The sequence below is a fragment of the Zootoca vivipara genome, chromosome 2 (genome assembly GCF_963506605.1).
Source record: "Zootoca vivipara chromosome 2, rZooViv1.1, whole genome shotgun sequence".
NCBI lineage: Eukaryota > Metazoa > Chordata > Lepidosauria > Squamata > Lacertidae > Zootoca > Zootoca vivipara.
This window is the reverse complement of record NC_083277.1, coordinates 13183126-13199562: the sequence shown is the minus strand read 5'-3', so window position 1 is coordinate 13199562 and position 16437 is coordinate 13183126. Positions and strand designations below refer to the sequence as shown.

At 47.4% G+C, this 16437-nt stretch overlaps 1 protein-coding gene across 1 annotated transcript; it reads left to right on the top strand.

Moving 5' to 3' along the window:
• Window positions 1-6496: 6496 nt before the first annotated feature.
• LOC118081051 (TNF receptor-associated factor 2-like) lies at window positions 6497-15741 on the top strand. Its single transcript, XM_035107175.2, has 5 exons — window positions 6497-6790; window positions 9499-9553; window positions 11206-11304; window positions 12855-12971; window positions 13112-15741. Exons 1-5 carry the CDS (start codon window positions 6642-6644, stop codon window positions 13784-13786), a joined length of 1095 nt encoding a protein of 364 aa, XP_034963066.2. The 5' UTR covers window positions 6497-6641; the 3' UTR covers window positions 13787-15741.
• Window positions 15742-16437: the final 696 nt, after the last annotated feature.

Sequence of the window (16437 nt, the reverse complement as noted above, 5' to 3'; positions counted from 1 at the left end):
AGCTGCTTGGCTGGTCTGAACAGATACAAGAGCCGGGAAGTAGTGCTTAGTCGAAGCCCTAGGGAGGAAAGGGTTGTTGTTTAGTCGTTTAGTCGTGTCCGACTCTTCGTGACCCCATGAACCATAGCACGCCAGGCACTCCTGTCTTCCACTGCCTCCCGCAGTTTGGTCAAACTCATGTTCGTAGCTTCGAGAACACTGTCCAACCATCTTGTCCTCTGTCGTCCCCTTCTCCTAGTGCCCTCAATATTTCCCAACATCAGGGTCTTTTCCAAGGATTCTTCTCTTCTCATGAGGTGGCCAAAGTATTGGAGCCTCAGCTTCACGATCTGTCCTTCCAGGGAGCATGTGCTGTTGCTGATTGAGAAACCAGAACGCTTTCCATTTCTTCCCTGACTGGCAGGGAGAGACCAACATTTCATTGCCCATCTTTGCATTTCTGTTTCCAATCTGGTTTTCTTCCGACACACAAACTCATCAGTCATTGTACTGTAAGGTGACTCACTATCTTCTAATATTTGCTTGTGGCGATGGCCACAATTGGGTGTGGTAGTGAACTTTGGGGTTTCCCCCCCAAATAATTTTTATTAATTTTATACATACAAAAACATAACACCCTTATACAAAAATACAGACAACAAATATTTAAAGAAACGAAAAAAATAAAATAAAAATACAATAAAACAATACACACCATAACAATACCTATATATTCCTTTTAGCTTTCTTCTACCCTTCCAACCATTGTTTCTGGGACTTCCCCAGGTCCCTCCTACCTGATTTCCTTTTCAAATCAACTTTAGCAGTTTCTTACTCATTACTTTGAATATTTACCATCTCCTTTACCTCAATCTCCTTTACCTTTACTATCCCATCTCCTTTACCTCAATCAATTAAATTAAAATCATTTATCTATTTTTCCTCTCTTCTTCTTTCCTCCCTAATGCCTTAACAACAAAAAAATTTTTTCCCATAGGTATTCAAATTCTTATACACCAAAATATTTCCCTAAATATACTTTAAACTTCTTTCAATCTTCTTCCACCGTCTCCTCTGCTTGGTCCTGGAGTCTTCCTGTCAATTCTGCGAGTTCCATAAAGTCCAACATCTTCATGAAGATGTTGGGTAGTGAACTTTGGTGTGTGTACACTGTCCTTTTTCTGCATTGCGTGGTTTGGCTCACATTATTATTATTATTATTATTATTATTATTATTATTATTATTAGGATTTTATGGAAGCTTTTACATGATACAATAAGATAAAAGAAATCAATCTAAATAAAAACAATAACAATAACAGAGAGAGGGAGAAGAAAAATGCAGAGTCCTCTCTCTTAACCCTTGTCTCACACAGAAAGTGGTGGACCCTTCCAGCCCTCACCTGAGGCCTGTCCGTTCTTCTCTGTCTCACCCTGGAAGGTTGTCTCTGCCCTGGGTCCACCAACCCACCTTCACGTGTGTAATCCTTGGACCTCAAAAAAGGCCCAGAGCAGAGGGCACCAAAGGAAAACAGAAACAGCAGGGGGGGGGGAGAGAATCATAGAATTGGAATGGTTAGAAGAAAGAAGATGGAAGGAAGGAAGGAAGGAAGGAAGGAAGGAAGGAAGGAAGGAAGGAAAATAAAAATACTTCTGATTTTCCGTTGTTTTCATGAGCCACCTGAAGGTATTTTGGCATGGGAATCATCTTCCTGGATCAGCACAACATCCATTCAGCCCAGAATCAATTCAGTGGAGACTCCGTTAGTTACTTCTAGGAAACTAAGAAGCAGTTGGAGGGGATGCCCTTCCCCTGTGGTCTGTGGCATCTTTGAGTAGGGTGGGATGTGTTGGGCCTGCCTTTCTACAGATGTGTTTTATGGTTCTTATTCCACTTCGGTTTTCATAGTTGGCTTTAGGTTTTGTACATCTGGGTTACTTTTGTGGAAATAGCAACAACTCCTACCTTCTAGGAGTAGAATACAGTGGGACCTCGAGGTCCTCGACATCCGACGTTTTCGGCTTACGAGCGGAAAAAGTGGCCGCGCGCTTACGATTTTCCCGACATCCGAACGGAAAACCCATTTGCGGCTAGATGCTGTTTCCTCGACTTATGAATTTTTCCGTTTCCAATGCATTCCTATGGGGAACCGCTTTTCCTATGGGAAACTTGACTTACGAAGTTTTCGACCTAGGAGTGTGCATTCGGAACGGATTAAATTAGTAAGTTGAGGTCCCACTGTACAAGCTTGCTCCACCTTCCATGTGCAGCCTGTGAGATATTTCAAGATGGCTATTGCCCCGCAGGAAACACAAACCCTGGGTTAAAGCTTGCCTGCAACCCTCGGGCACTGCTGAGAGATAAGGGTGGCATGTAACACCGGGATTCCCCTGTCCTTAACAGTGCCACCCGTGAACTTGGTGACCTCACCTCTGGCACTTGACTCACATAATGTACCAATGTTAAAAAGTGCTCCATGTGGGCTTTTCCAGACTTTTCAGATTTTCACTGCAACAGAAAGCACAGCTTGCTCATTTCTGCTGCTTGGGTCTTGCCTGGGCATGTTCCGCTCAAGTTTAGAGTTGCATTTTTGCTGCAAGAACATTTCACCTTTCCCAGCACTGGAAGTACAATGTTTCATGCTGGGGGCGGGGGGGGGGCACAGCTTTCCCCCTGAACTGTTGCCAGTTGAAAGATGTGGCAATGTGAAGACAACAAGGGAACATGCTACACTTGTGATGGGGAGGTCAGAGGGTCGTAGCTCAGTGGTAGAGTTTCTCATGAAGAAGGTTGTGGGTTCAATCCCTGGTACCTCTAGATAGGGCTGGGAGACACCCTGGCCTGAACTCCTGAATCCACTGCCAGCCAGAGCAGGCAGCACTGAGCTTGGGGGGGGGGTCAGTGCTCTGGCTTGGTAGAATGTAGGCAGCTTCTTCTGCTTGATGAGTACAAAACTTTTCAACAAAATTGGATGGACTCATGCCTTTCCTGCTTGGAGTTAGGATATCTGCAGGCAACTATGAATGCACTCCCTAAAGCGACTTTTACCTGGCTTCCTCCGGGCCCAATAAAATTGGTAATCAAGGTGTGGTTAAAAAGATTCCCCGCATCGTCACTTGCAGGAAAACGAATGTGTCAATTAATTATTTGTTTATTATGTGTCTCAAGTGCCCAACAAAGGTCTCCCCCACCCTGCTTTGTCATCGCGACATCCCTGTGAGGTAGAGAGAGAGAGTGAGAGAGACCCAAGTCCGAGCTTTATAGCTGAGGGGGCGGATTTGAACCTTGGTTTCCCTGGGCATAGTCTGAGGCTGCAAACACAACACACCCCGGGAACTGTAGTTTGTTAAGGGCGCTGAGAATTGTAGCTCTGTGAGGGGTACAGTTCCCAGGATTTTTCGGGAGTGGGGAGCCATGCACTTTAAATGTATGGTGTCACAGCCCGACATTCTCTCCATTACACTACATGGGCGCATGAGAAAGCAGAGTCGGTCTGCGTTTAATGCACCGGCCTCGGGAATTTCAGCGTAATATCCAGTTTGCACAATGAAATATGCTTCTGGGAGACGTGTGGGTCCCAAGAACACAGATGTTTCTTCCTTCCTTTATCTGCCAATAGGAATGATCTTGGCCTGCCCCATTCAGTCCTGAAGGAAATCACTTCTGTGCCCTTCTGTGGGGTGAGTGGAAGAAGGAATTGCCATGTATGCCACCTTGAGTTTTTAGGGGAAAGGTAAGAAACAATGATAGTGTGTCCCACTCATTCTCAAAGAAATACCATTTTAAAGACCATGTTTCCTTGGTCTAAGTCACCCACCCAAAGCCGCTGTTATATATTTGACCTCTTACATCTTTCCCTAACTCTTCCGCCAATGAGCTCAGGGGTGCCCTCAAGATGCTTTTGGACTGCAACTTCCATCAACATCAGGAGGTGTGAAAGTGCCCTGGCCTTTACAGGCTACATAGATGCCAGTAGCTTGAAACACATCAAGGTACATAGCTGCCAAGTCTCCCGTTTTCCCCAGGAAATCCCCGTTTTTCCAGTTGTTCCTAGCTGTAAAAACAGGGTTTTTTGTTTTTCCCCGGTTTATTCTGGCGCGGCGGCCATTTTGGAACTGGGCAGAGCATGCTCAGAAGCAACTTTTGATGCTGCTCTGCCCAGTTCCAAAATGGCTGCAGTGCGACTTCTGGTGCGGCGGCCATTTTGGAACTGGGCAAAGCAGCATCAAATGTCACTTCTGAGCATGCTCCGCCCCGTTACAAAATGGCGGCAGAGCTACTTCCGGTCTGCTATTTCCGGCCCGGTCCCTTATTTCTCTGACTGCAACTTGGCAGGTATGTCAAGGTCGCTTCTGCACTGCAGTACACACCAGAGAGGGGGATGTCTTCACCTGATGTAGGTAGATAGGTAGCCGTGTTGGTCTGACGCAGTCGAAATATATATATTAAATGTATCTGAAGAAGTGTGCATGCACACGAAAGCTTATACCAAGAACAAACTTAGCTGGTCTCTAAGGTGCTACTGGATGATTTTTTAAATTTTTATATATATTTCACCTGATGTGCATGACCTGATTTGTTTCCCCGTGCCAAACTCCACTTCACCGAAGCTCTCACCTGCACACTTGCAAAAGCCACTTAATCACGACTTTTGTTTTCTAATCAAACGGATGATGGGTTGAGCATCCAACAGGAGAATTTTTCAAGAAGCTACAGGATACAGGTGGATTGTGGCGAATGTCACGTCACGTGTGAAAGTTTGCTGGAGCCATTATAAGCCACATTTGTGGCACAGAAAGCTGCTACGGTATTATTATTTATTAAATGGGCACACCGCCATTCATCCAAAGACCCCAGGGTGGTTCAAAACGTAAAAATACAAAAGGAGAACACAAAACACATTTAACGCAACAAACCAATAACCCGGGCTTCCACATACACATTTTAAAAGTCATAGGATGTGAATCAGCCAAAGGCTTGGTTATAGAGTTTTCACCCGGCGTCTAAACATACCTTATGAAGGCGCTAGCCAGGCCTCCCAGTGGCAGGATTTCAGCAGGAAGTGGCAAAACATACCCTGATTGGAAACTAAGAGGTACAGCCACCTTGAAACTTTCTCAGGCACAAACAAGTGTGCCAACTTGAATAAAATATTGAGGTGGGTGCATAGGTAAGTCCCGCCCTGCACAATCAATCATGAGATGTGGCACATGCACACCAAGTGAATGGCCATGCCCATCAACTGGAAGGGGGGCTGCCCCCTCAAATATTTTACTGGGGGGGGGGAAATACCCCTTGGTCCATAGAGTTGACTCTTCTGGGCAAAAACAGTGCTTTTTCCCTGCAGTTACTCAAGGATACACAGTATCAGCACATTTTCTTTGAGAAGAAAAGCACTCAGCACAAATAAACAGCGTTGAAAGGTAGACCATGTATAACTGCCCTGATACTCCTCGAAAGATTCCATCAACGGTGCCTCCCAAAATTTTTACACATCACTTAGGAAGACAGGCGAACTAATACTGGGAGAAGCAAAGATCACCAGTGTCAAAGCAATGATTCTTCATCATCAACTTCGTTGGACTGGTCATGTTGTGCGGATGCCTGATGATCGTCTTCCAAAGCAACTACTCTATTCCAAACTTTAAAATGGAAAGCGTATTGCTGGTGGTCAACAAAAGAGGTTTAAAGACTGTCTCAAGGCAAATCTAAAAAAAATGTAGTATGAACACTGACAACTGGGAAACATTGGCCTGCGAGCGCTCCAGTTGGAGAACAGCCCTTTACCAAAGGTGTCATGGGCTTTGAAGACACTCGAACTCAGGACGCAAGGGAGAAATGTGCTAAGAGGAAGGCACGCTTGGCAAATCCACACCGTGATTTACTCCTGCCCAGAAACCAATGTCCCCACTGTGGAAGGACACGTGGATCCAGAATTGGCCTCCACATTCACTTACAGACAGTGTCCATGGAAGGCAATCTTACTCAGCTGTAAGTGATCGCCAAAGCAGAAGACCATTCAGAATGGAAATTGTCATTATTATTATTTTTTTAAAAGACATCTTGCAGTGTGTGAGTATGCGCTAAATCTTTGTATAACTCGGCAAATCCTTCAAGCACCATACCATACTACCCCTTAGCCCACGATGCTGATGCTGGTTGCGCAAGCGAGGGGCGCCCGCCTGCATTTCTGGAAAGGCACCAGCTGCTCACATCACGGTTTTCCTTTCCTTTTTCAAAGCGCTGTCCCTTCCAGTAACAAATAATAATAATAACAGGAGCCCAGTTTGCCTTTCCCCTCCCTCTCCCCCCTTGCATTTTCGCAATCCCTTTCTGCTCTTTCCCTCTCCTCAGCCTCGCTTTCCTCAGAGGCATTTCCCGCGCCAAGCCCGCCGGGGCCCGGCTCTCCTGGCGGCGCGCGCGCGCACAGAACTGCGTCACCCCGTTGACCCGCAGCTGGCACGTTCGGGGAGAATCTCTGATGACTCAGCGGCGGGATTCCCTCGCGCGCCCTTCGCTGACTCACGCCCGGCTCGTCCCATAAAAGCCTCGCGCCGGCTGCTGCCTGGCAGACTCGTTTTTTCTTTCCTCCCCTGGTCGCTTTTCGCGTGGATCTTATTCTCTCCCGGGACAGAAGGTAGAGCGAAGCCACTTGGCAAGGATGGGAAAGCTGCGGGGCTCCGTGATGCCCGTGGATCTGCTTGGCAACGCCGGATTGCTCTGCCAGGCGTGCGGTTTCCTCCTCTGCAACCCGCAGCAAGCCGAGTGTGGGCACCGCTACTGCAGGGGATGCGTGAAGAGGCTGTTCAGGTCAGTGGCAAAAAAGAAAGAAAAAGTGCTCCCGGGCTGTTTAAGGACAAAGGCGGGGGATTCGCGATTCCCCCTCTCCATGTTGCTGCTAGACTACAGGTCCCATCATCCGTGATCATTTGTCATGCCGCTGGACAAGGGCTCATGGGAGTTGGAGTCCCCTAACCGCAGCTTCTCAGATTTTAGGGTCAGCTTCTCCAGGATTCACCGGGCTTAGAATAACAGAATCGTAGGTTGGAAGGGACCCTGTGGGGCATCATCTAGTCTAGGCTTCCTCAACCTCGGCCCTCCAGATGTTTTTGAGACTACAACTCCCATCATCCCTGACCACTGGTCCTGCTAGCTAGGGATCATGGGAGTTGTAGGCCAAAAACATCTAGAGGGCCGAGGTTGAGGAAGCCTGATCTAGTCCATCCGATAGCAATCTTTTCCCCAACGTGGGGCTCAAACCTATGACCCTGAGATTAAGAGTCTCACGCTCTACTGACTGAGCTATAACTACATTCATTGGGATTTAATTGGGAAGCCAGATCAGCTTCCTTCATCTCATAGGGTTAGCTGGATAAATCGATCTCCTATCTTCCTGCCTACCTTCTGGTTATGATGGGCATATAGAAACTGCCCCAATACCAGCTGTGGGGGAAGCACCAGTGGGAGGGGGCTGCTGCCTTCTTGCCCCTTTTTGTGTGGGTCTCTGAAGCATCTGATTGGCCACTCTGGGAAGTTGGAGGCGATGGACCCTTGGCCTGACCCTGGCTCTTCTTGTGTTTTGTATTTCCTGGGAACGAAGCATCCACTTTTATTGGAATTACAGTGTTTTTTTAGGCAGCAACCCTTAATTGGTTGGGGGCCAGTTTCAATTGGCAACAACAGATTTGTGATGCGTTCTAGAAATGTAATTAAAAAAGAAGACTCACTTTGTTTCTTTTAATAGGATCAGAGTTTGTGAGAGTCAGGATTCTCTCTAGTTTGCAATATTTCAGTTTGCTTTTCTGTTTTCTCAGGGAGGCGAGATTGATAGCAAACCATATTGGCACAGCTATGTTTATTCCTCGAGCACCTCACATGTTGTTGTTGTTGTTTTGTTGTTGTTGTCATATTCTGATTCAGCTGTGCTTGTGCGTAAGCAAAATGTTGACGCTTGGTAGTCTAGGGGGCCTGTGGCTCTGAATTATGCTGGTGGCACTTCCCGATGCAGCAGGTGATTGCAGAATTTGTAAATCTGAGCTGCGCTATAATGACAATAATAATAATTATTAATTAATAATAATTTATTTTTTATACCCTGTTCATCTGGCTGGGTTTCCCCAGCCACTCTGGGTGGCTTCCAACAGAAAAATAAAATACAGTAATCTATTAAACATTAAAAGCCTCCCTAAACAGGGCTGCCTTCAGATGTCTTCTAAAAGTCTGGTACTGTAGTTGTTTTTCTCTTTGACATCTGATGGGAGGGCATTCCACAGGGCGGGTGCCACTACCGAGAAGGCCCTCTGCCTAGTACTTGGCTTTTCACAACGAGGGAACCGCCAGAAGGCCCTCGGTGCTGGACCTCATTGTCTGGGCAGAATGATGGAGGTGGAGACGCTCCTTCATGTATACTGGACCGAGGCCGTTTAGGGCTTTAAAGGTCAGCACCAACACTTTGAATTGTGCTCGGAAACGAACTGGGAGCCAATGGAGATCTTTCAATACCGGTGTTATGTGGTCTCAGTGGCCGCTCCCAGTCACCAGTCTAGCTGCCGCATTCTGGATTAGTTGTAGTTTCTGGGTCACCTTCAAAGGTCACAAAGGTCACATAGAGCGCTTTGCAGTAGTTCAAGCGAGAGATAACTAGAGCATGCACCACTCTGGTGTATTGGGGAGCTGATTCCGCTCTGCAGCATCCATGAGAGCTTCTGAGCCCTCTGTCCTTATGCACCCCACTTCATCTCCTGGAAAACTGTTCCCCAAAGGCAGAGAGGTGGATGACACTCCAGAACAGCATTGCAACCCAGTCTGGTGGCCAGTAAATTGAACCCTGGGAGACCCATGGCTCAAATGCCACTCAGTCATGGTGATTTTGAGCGACTCAATTCAGCCTTAACTATTTCACATAATTGTTGTGGGTATAAAACAGGGGCCGAGATAGGGAACCACGCTCGCTGGCCTGAGCTTCTGGGAGAAATGCAGGATATAAATGTGACAAATGAGTTTGATGCACTGTATCCACAATACTAATGGCTAACCAATGGATAGCATTAATCTTGATGATGAACGACTGCTTCGCCTATGTGGGGAGGAAGAATAAATTAGCAGAGGGCACAAGGAAGAGAAGATGGAAGTAGTTATGTTTCAAATGTATCAAATATGTGTTTGTTTTATTTTCAATTGGTTTTTTTAAATGCAGGTGTGTTTTATTTATTATTATTATTTATTGAATTTATATACCGCCCTATACCCTATTCCCTGGCAGGAAGGGTGGCATGTATATTTAATGAATAAAATTTGGAGGGTGTGTGTGTATAAAAGAGAGAGAGAGAGAGAAAGAGATTCAAAATGTAGTTTTCAGAGGGGGAAGCCCATGTTAGTAGTGCCTTGCAGGAAAAGAGGCTTGTGGTGCCTTTAAAGACTAGAAAATTTATTACAACACAAGCTTTTTATGGGTTACGGCCCTTTTCTGTTTCTCAGGGTTCATCCTGCTCAATTTCCTGTCCTCTTTCTCCCCCCAGGGACACTGACAGGGTGGCCTGCCGGACTTGTAAGAAGGGACTGAGCCCCAAACAGGTGAGTTGTAGTAACATGGTGTTCTGGAACAAGAGTCATTTGGGTTTTCCTGGGCTTTTGGTTCTTAAAGTGATATGTTGTTGTTGTTGTTGTTGTTGTTGTTGTTGTTGTTGTTGCTTCTTCTTCTTGGCAAATCTCAGTCAATCACTTTTGGACTCTCTTTTGTGAAAAGCGGCAAACAAATTTAACAAGAAGAAAATGATAATAATAAGACCAGTCAATCTCAGCCCCAAATAGCAAGAAACCCGTAAATGCATGCTCACTGCCGATGTACTAAATTCCCTCTCTGTGGAAGAAGCCAAGGCAACTTGTTCAGGTGTGGATGTTATCCGGCACTGTCCTGTGATTATCCTCATCCCGTAGCATGGGTCACACCTGTGTTGCCATCCTCTTTTAAAAACAGGAACAAGCTATAGAAAGGGGGGAAATGAGAGAGAGGCGTGTAATGAAATTCAGAAGAGCTCCTTAGTAGAAGAGCTGTTAGGGTTTACAGTGGTACCTCGGGTTACAAACGCTTTGGGTTACAAACGCTTTGGGTTACAGACTCGACTAACCCGGAAGCAAGGGCGTACCCACCACGGGGCAAGTTAGGGCAGCTGCCCTACTCTAGAAGCAGGGCTGGTGGGCAGAGGCAGAGCACAGCCCGGCGGAGCGCGAGTTTGCTGTTCCCGCCCGCCGCGCTGCGCCCTCCCTCCAGCTCTCCGTCGCGCCCTCTGGCAAGGCCAAGCGCGGCGGGGAACCAGAGAGCGCAGCGCGGCGGGCGGGAACGCTGAACTCGCGCTCCGCTGGGCTGGGCTCCGCCTCCGCCCACCAGCCCTGCTTCTAGGGAGGGGCACAGCCCGGCGGAGCGCGAGTTCGCCGTTCCCGCCCACTTTGTGGCCCCTCCCCTTCCATGCCTTGGCCCCTCCCCTTGCCCCCCCCTAGTTTTGATCCTGGGTACGCCCATGCCCGGAAGTAGTACCTCGGGTTAAGAACTTTACCTCAGGATGAGAACAGAAATCAGGCGGCGGCAGCAGGAGGCCCCATTAGCTAAAGTGGTACCTCAGGTTAAGAATGGTTTCAGGTTAAGAACGGACCACCGGAACGAATTAAGTTCTTAACCAGAGGTACCGCTGTATTTAAAGAATCTGTTGCACTCCCTTCACTGCTGCTTGGCAAACTACTCCTTTCCGCATTTCCTCTTTTTTTCTGTATGGCAAGAAGGCCAGAAATCTCGCCCTCCTGTCTACTAGGAACATGGTGCAAGAGAGACATAGGCAGCAAAACAAAAACACAAAAACAGGAAAAAAAACCCACCCGACATCCCTTTGTTGTAAGCTGGAGTTAAGGGTGAATTCTGGGCTCAAAAGAGTTCACAACTGTCGCCCTAGAGAGGGAGTTGGGAATCACTGTTTGCGTTGCCCGATTTTCAGCACGGACCGTGCACTTTGCCATAATTTGAGGGTGATGTGTTTAAGGCAGACTTCGCCAACCTGGTGCCCACCTGGTCTGCAGGGGCTGATGGGAGTTGTAGTTCGAAATGTCAGTCAGGCACCCGGTCAGCAAAGGATGGTTAGAGGTAATGTGTCGTGTATTGGTAGGGGAAACCGTGACGGGTCAGAATCGGCAGCCAACATATTGACACCCTCCTTTCTCTCTCTCTCTCTCTCCAGTTCCACACTGACAAAGCAGCAGAGAACGACGCTCTAGCCACACAAGTCGCCTGCCCAAACTTTGACTGCGCTTGGACGGGGACCCTGAAATCGTATCAGGTACAGTGGTTTTAATGAAGAGAATCAATTCCCTCTCCCTGCCAATACGCAGTGCACAAGACCAGGGATGAAACGGGAGCAGAAAGCTCTTAGGGTGCCCTCTTGCGGCAATTGCAGGCATTTGACGCAACACATGTATAACAGTTGGAAGAAATTGCGACTGGGGTTACAAGAGAAAGAAGTCCATAGTTGAGCTGCTCTGATATTATTGATCTGACTCTTCCTTCTGCAATCCTGTTCAGGGTTCTAGCCAGCCAATCGCTCCAGTGATCCATTTCTTTTCTTTTGCAACTTGCTGTTCTATTATGTTGCAAACAGCCCTGAGACCTGCAGATGAAGGGCAGTATACAAATTTAATAAAACCAAGCAAACAAATAATGATGTGGCAGCCGAGCATTTTCAGTACTTCCATATTTATTTATTTCGTAAAACCTCAGGCCCTCTCCCACAGTGGGGCCATTTTGACTCCATTTCATAGCTGTCCAGTTTTCCCTTTTTAAAAGGGGAATTCCCTTATGCTGAATAGGCTTCCTCACGAGAAAAGGGAAAACTTGACAGCTATGCTCCATTTCTGTCGGCAGCACTCGCCACCTAAGTTTGCTTTTAGAGGGAGGTGACCAGAATAATTATGATCAGTTTTTGTAATTGAAAATTAATAAAAATTAAAAAAAGAATTAAAATAATAATAATTGTCATCAGTTCACTGGGCACTCCTGTCAAACAATAGGCTGCAAACAGAATAAACAAAAAACAAAACAAAAAATTGTGTTAGTAAGACAATGATAATAATATAGTAGGGAGTTCTCTCCCCCCACCCGTTTTATTCTCAATTATTTTTTTGTTACAACCCAGTGTATATTTTATCAATATATATTTTATCTCTGTAAGTAAAATGGCTACAGACTTCCTCTTTCAAAATATCAAAATTTAGGAAAGCAACTTGGGTATGTGCACTAGATTTAAACAGGTTTATTGCTGCTTCCCTTGGAACTGTTGGATAACAATAATAATAATATAATAATAATTTATTGTTTGTACCCTGCCCATCTGAGTGGGTTTCCCTAGCCGCTCTGGGTGGCTCCCAACAGAATTAAAAGCACAATAAAACATGAAATATCAAAATCTTCCCTAAACAGGCCTGCCTCCAGGTGTCTTCTAAAAGTCAGATAGTTGTTTATTTCCTTGACATCTGGTGGGAGGGCCCACCAGATAGTGGGAGGGCCACTATCAAGAAGGCCCTCTGCCTTGTTCCCTGTACTGTAATCTCACTTCTCGCAGTGAGGGAACTGCCAGAGGGCCCTCGGAGCTGGACCTCAGTGTCCGGGCTGGACGATGGGGGCAAGGGAAGCAGAGTTAGGAATTCCTAAAAGGCATATCTTACCACCCTCATCAAAATGCTGTTCCCAACAGCAGAAAGTGATACAAAGCCAGTATGTTTTGTAGCATATAGATATGCCCTTTGAAGGCTTCAGGACATGAGGTAATCTAGGATGCTGTAGTCGGCAGCAAACAACCTTTGCTCATTTTTCTGGCCCTTTCTTTTGCTTTAGGAGCACGCTTGCCCCCCTGTGGCCCAGCCCGGAACTCCAAAGAAGGCTCCCTTGGCCCTTGGAGACCAAAACATTGAGGAGAGAGAACCCTGCTGGAGTGTCAATAGCACAGTCATGGTAAGTCACGTCAAGAGAACCTGCATTGCGAGGGTATATAAACCAAGCTCAGGGCCCGTTATGAGCCTGCGCCCAGAAATGGAGCAATACGCCCTGGTGGGAACCCCTGTCTCTAAACTCTTTCCTCTCTCGCTCCCTAGGGTGGCCCTTCCATGAACGTGGAAGCTGTCCAGATGCGGGTGGAGGCGTTGGCGCTGACGGTGGTGTCTCTGCACCGACAGCTGAACAGCCAGACGGCTGCGGTGAAGTCCCTCCAGCGCTGCTGCTCCCACTACGAGAAGCTCTTGAGGGCCTCTCAGGAAGTGTGCGCCATGCCGAAAACGTCTGGAGAACCAGCGTCGCCGGAGCTGGCCACCACCGACGGCACCTTGGTGTGGAAGGTGGAGAACTTCTCCAAACTCCAGAAGGATGCCAAAGCTGGGAAGAAGCGTTCCGTTTACTCCCCGGCCTTTGCCACTCATCCGTTCGGGTACCATCTCTGCGTCCGGCTCTACCCTGACGGAGATGGCATTGGCCAGGGGGGCCACGTCTCACTTTTCGTCGCCTTGGCCAAGGGGCCCTATGACGACGTCCTGCCCTGGCCTTTCCGGCAGAAGGTCACCTTCTCTCTCTTGGACCCCACACGGAGGAAGTCTCCCGTGATGGATACCTTCCTCCCGGATCCCCACAGCGTCTCCTTCCACCAGCCGCGGCAGAGGCTCAACGTGGCCAGCGGGAGTCCCCTCTTTGTCAGCCATCTTGAGATTCCTGATTACCTCAAAGACGACACGCTCTACCTCAAAGTAGTGGTGGATAATGCAGGGATGGAAATCTGAGGACGGGAGACACGGGGGCAACAGAACAGGGTTATTCTCTGTTCCCTCAGTCACACTTTTGTGATTTTTCCCTAAACGCCTTTTAACTGTTTTTGAAGCTCTTCACCTGTTGTCATCAAATCCCTACCCCTTTCTCTACACCACCAATTGTGTCCGCTACAATTCCCATTCTGAAATGGGCAGTGAACTACCTCTCTAGGAAACCTAAATCTTCACATAATAGTGCTGTGGATCGTGCAATATCCATCCCTCACCCAAACTCAGGTGGAACTTTTTAGTCTTTGTGATTCCCCCCCACCCTACTTCTGAAGAGTTGCTGATAAATGTATGGAAAATGGTGGAGTGTCTGGATCGGCCTTTCAGAGGTCTTGAGCGTGATATACTGTAACACGAACGCTGGCCACTGGATACCATCGATTGCGTAATTTATTCAAGTTGCAGAATTGGAGTTTTCATACCTGGCTGCTTCGGATCTTTTAAAAATGCAATTCACTGGAAAAGACGCAGAATGCCTGAAGGTTTTCTTCCGATGCCTCATTGCATCTGTAGTTTTTGAGTGATTGGGGAGCTGCAAATTTAGAATTTGTTACTGCTGTGGAGTTTGCCATGTGTGTTTGTGTTTTCCTGCTGCAGCTCAGCAGGTTACAGTTGAAAGTGATGTTTTGAAATATTATATATTTGTATTTATTGTTAATCAGTTCTACTGCACTTTTTAAAGACAAGGGGGATTTGCAATAATAATTAAGGATTGTATCCTCGAACATGACAGTTTTTTTCTACCTCGCTTCCTTATTTATTGATGAGAATGTTGGTATTTATTATGGAAATTGAAATATTAAAACATTATTTATTCAATGGATGGCTGCTTGTGCTGGTTTGCTGAGCGGGTGGGGGAAAATATGCCTAGTGAAGTAATAAGAGTAAATAATAATAATTTTCCCAACCTTCACTTACGGTCACAGGGTGGGACACAACAACATTAAAAACAGTTTTAAAACAACTTACAAACCCAGAAATTAGGTGGGTCCTGAAAGTATATATCTCAAGTGTCAAGAGGTACGTACTCAGCATTTAGGGACGCACGTGGCGCTGTGGTATAAACCACGGAGCCTAGGGCTTGCCGATCAGGTCGGCAGTTCGAATCCCCACAATGGGGTGAGCTCCTGTTGCTTGGTCCCTGCTCCTGCCAACCTAGCAGTTCGAAAGCACATCAAACTGCAAGTAGATAAATAGGTACCACTCTGACGGGAAGGTAAACGGTGTTTCTGTGCGCTGCTCTGGTTTCACCAGAAGGGGCTTAGTCATGCTGACCACATGACCCGGAAGCTGTATTCCGGCTCCCTCGGCCAATAAAGCGAGATGAGCACCGTAACCCCAGAGTCGTCCGTGACTGGGCCTAACGGTCAGGGGTTCCTTTACCTTTACCTCAGCATTTGCCCAAAGCTGTATTGAATAATGAAGATACCAGATACACCTCTCTCTCCATAGCAGGGCAGTGAGGCAAACGCTGAGGAGACAGCAATGCTCTCTGAAACCCATTAATCTTCCACCTGCAACTATGGCAACTCCACAATGTCCTGGACCGAAGAGGCCCCTAGAGGCCACTGCTTGTATCCAAGGCCAGACATATGCAATGTTGGTGGTGTTGGGGATCCGTCTGCCTCGAGAGACAATGGAGTGTGCCTCCGGGGGTGAAGTCAAACCGCTGTGTCGCCAGGACTGAAGTGACCTCCCTGGGGCGCAAACCTGGGCAGTGTGTTAGGAGGTCCTGGGCTACCCAGCCGACAAGACCCCCTTCTCAGCCTCACTGTCATGCACTGGCTGGATGCAGGGGGGGGGGCAGGAGGCACCAGCTGGGAAATGCCCCGAGAAAGAAGGCTCGGACCCAGGTGACTGGTGGTGGGATGACAATGCATGGTCAGAGGGAGAAGAGGGAGCAGAACAGAAGGAGGAGGAGGAAGAGGAGGAGGAGGAGGTGATGCAGCAGCTAAAAAAGCCAATGCAATTCTGGGCCGCTTCAATAGGAGTATAGCATCTAGATCTAGGGAAGTAATAGTACCACTGTATTCTGCTCTGGTCAGACCTCACCTGGAGTACTGTGTCCAGTTCTGGGCACCCCAGTTCAAGAAGGATACTGACAAGCTGGAACGTGTCCAGAAGAGGGCAACCAAAATGGTCAAAGGCCTGGAAATGATGCCTTATGAGGAACGGCTTAGGGAGCTGGGTATGTTTAGCCTGGAGAAGAGAAGGTTAAGGGGTGATATGATAGCCATGTTCAAATATATCAAAGGATGTCATATAGAGGAGGGAGAAAGGTTGTTTTCTGCTGCTCCAGAGAAGCGGACACAGAGCAATGGATTCAAACTACAAGAAAGAAGATTCCACCTAAACATTAGGAAGAACTTCCTGACAGTAAGAGCTGTTCGACAGTGAAATCTGCTACCAAGGAGTGTGGTGGAGTCTCCTTCTTTGGAGGTCTTTAAGCAAAGGCTTGACAGGCATATGTCAAGAATGCTTTGATGGTGTTTCCTGCTTGGCAGGGGGTTGGACTGGATGGCCCTTGTGGTCTCTTCCAACTCTATGATTCTATGAGGTGGTGGTGTCGGAAGCTGAAGAAGAGGCAACAGGTTTTAGTGAATCGAAACCAGAGC

Excerpts from the sequence above, each read along its gene's own strand:
- LOC118081051 (XM_035107175.2), top strand. The coding sequence starts at position 6,642 with ATGGGAAAGCTGCGGGGCTCCGTGATGCCCGTGGATCTGCTTGGCAAC. Across the intron at positions 9,554-11,205 it reads AGGGACTGAGCCCCAAACAG|TTCCACACTGACAAAGCAGC; the intron begins GTGAGTTGTAGT and ends CTCTCTCTCCAG. Across the intron at positions 12,972-13,111 it reads GTGTCAATAGCACAGTCATG|GGTGGCCCTTCCATGAACGT; the intron begins GTAAGTCACGTC and ends CTCGCTCCCTAG.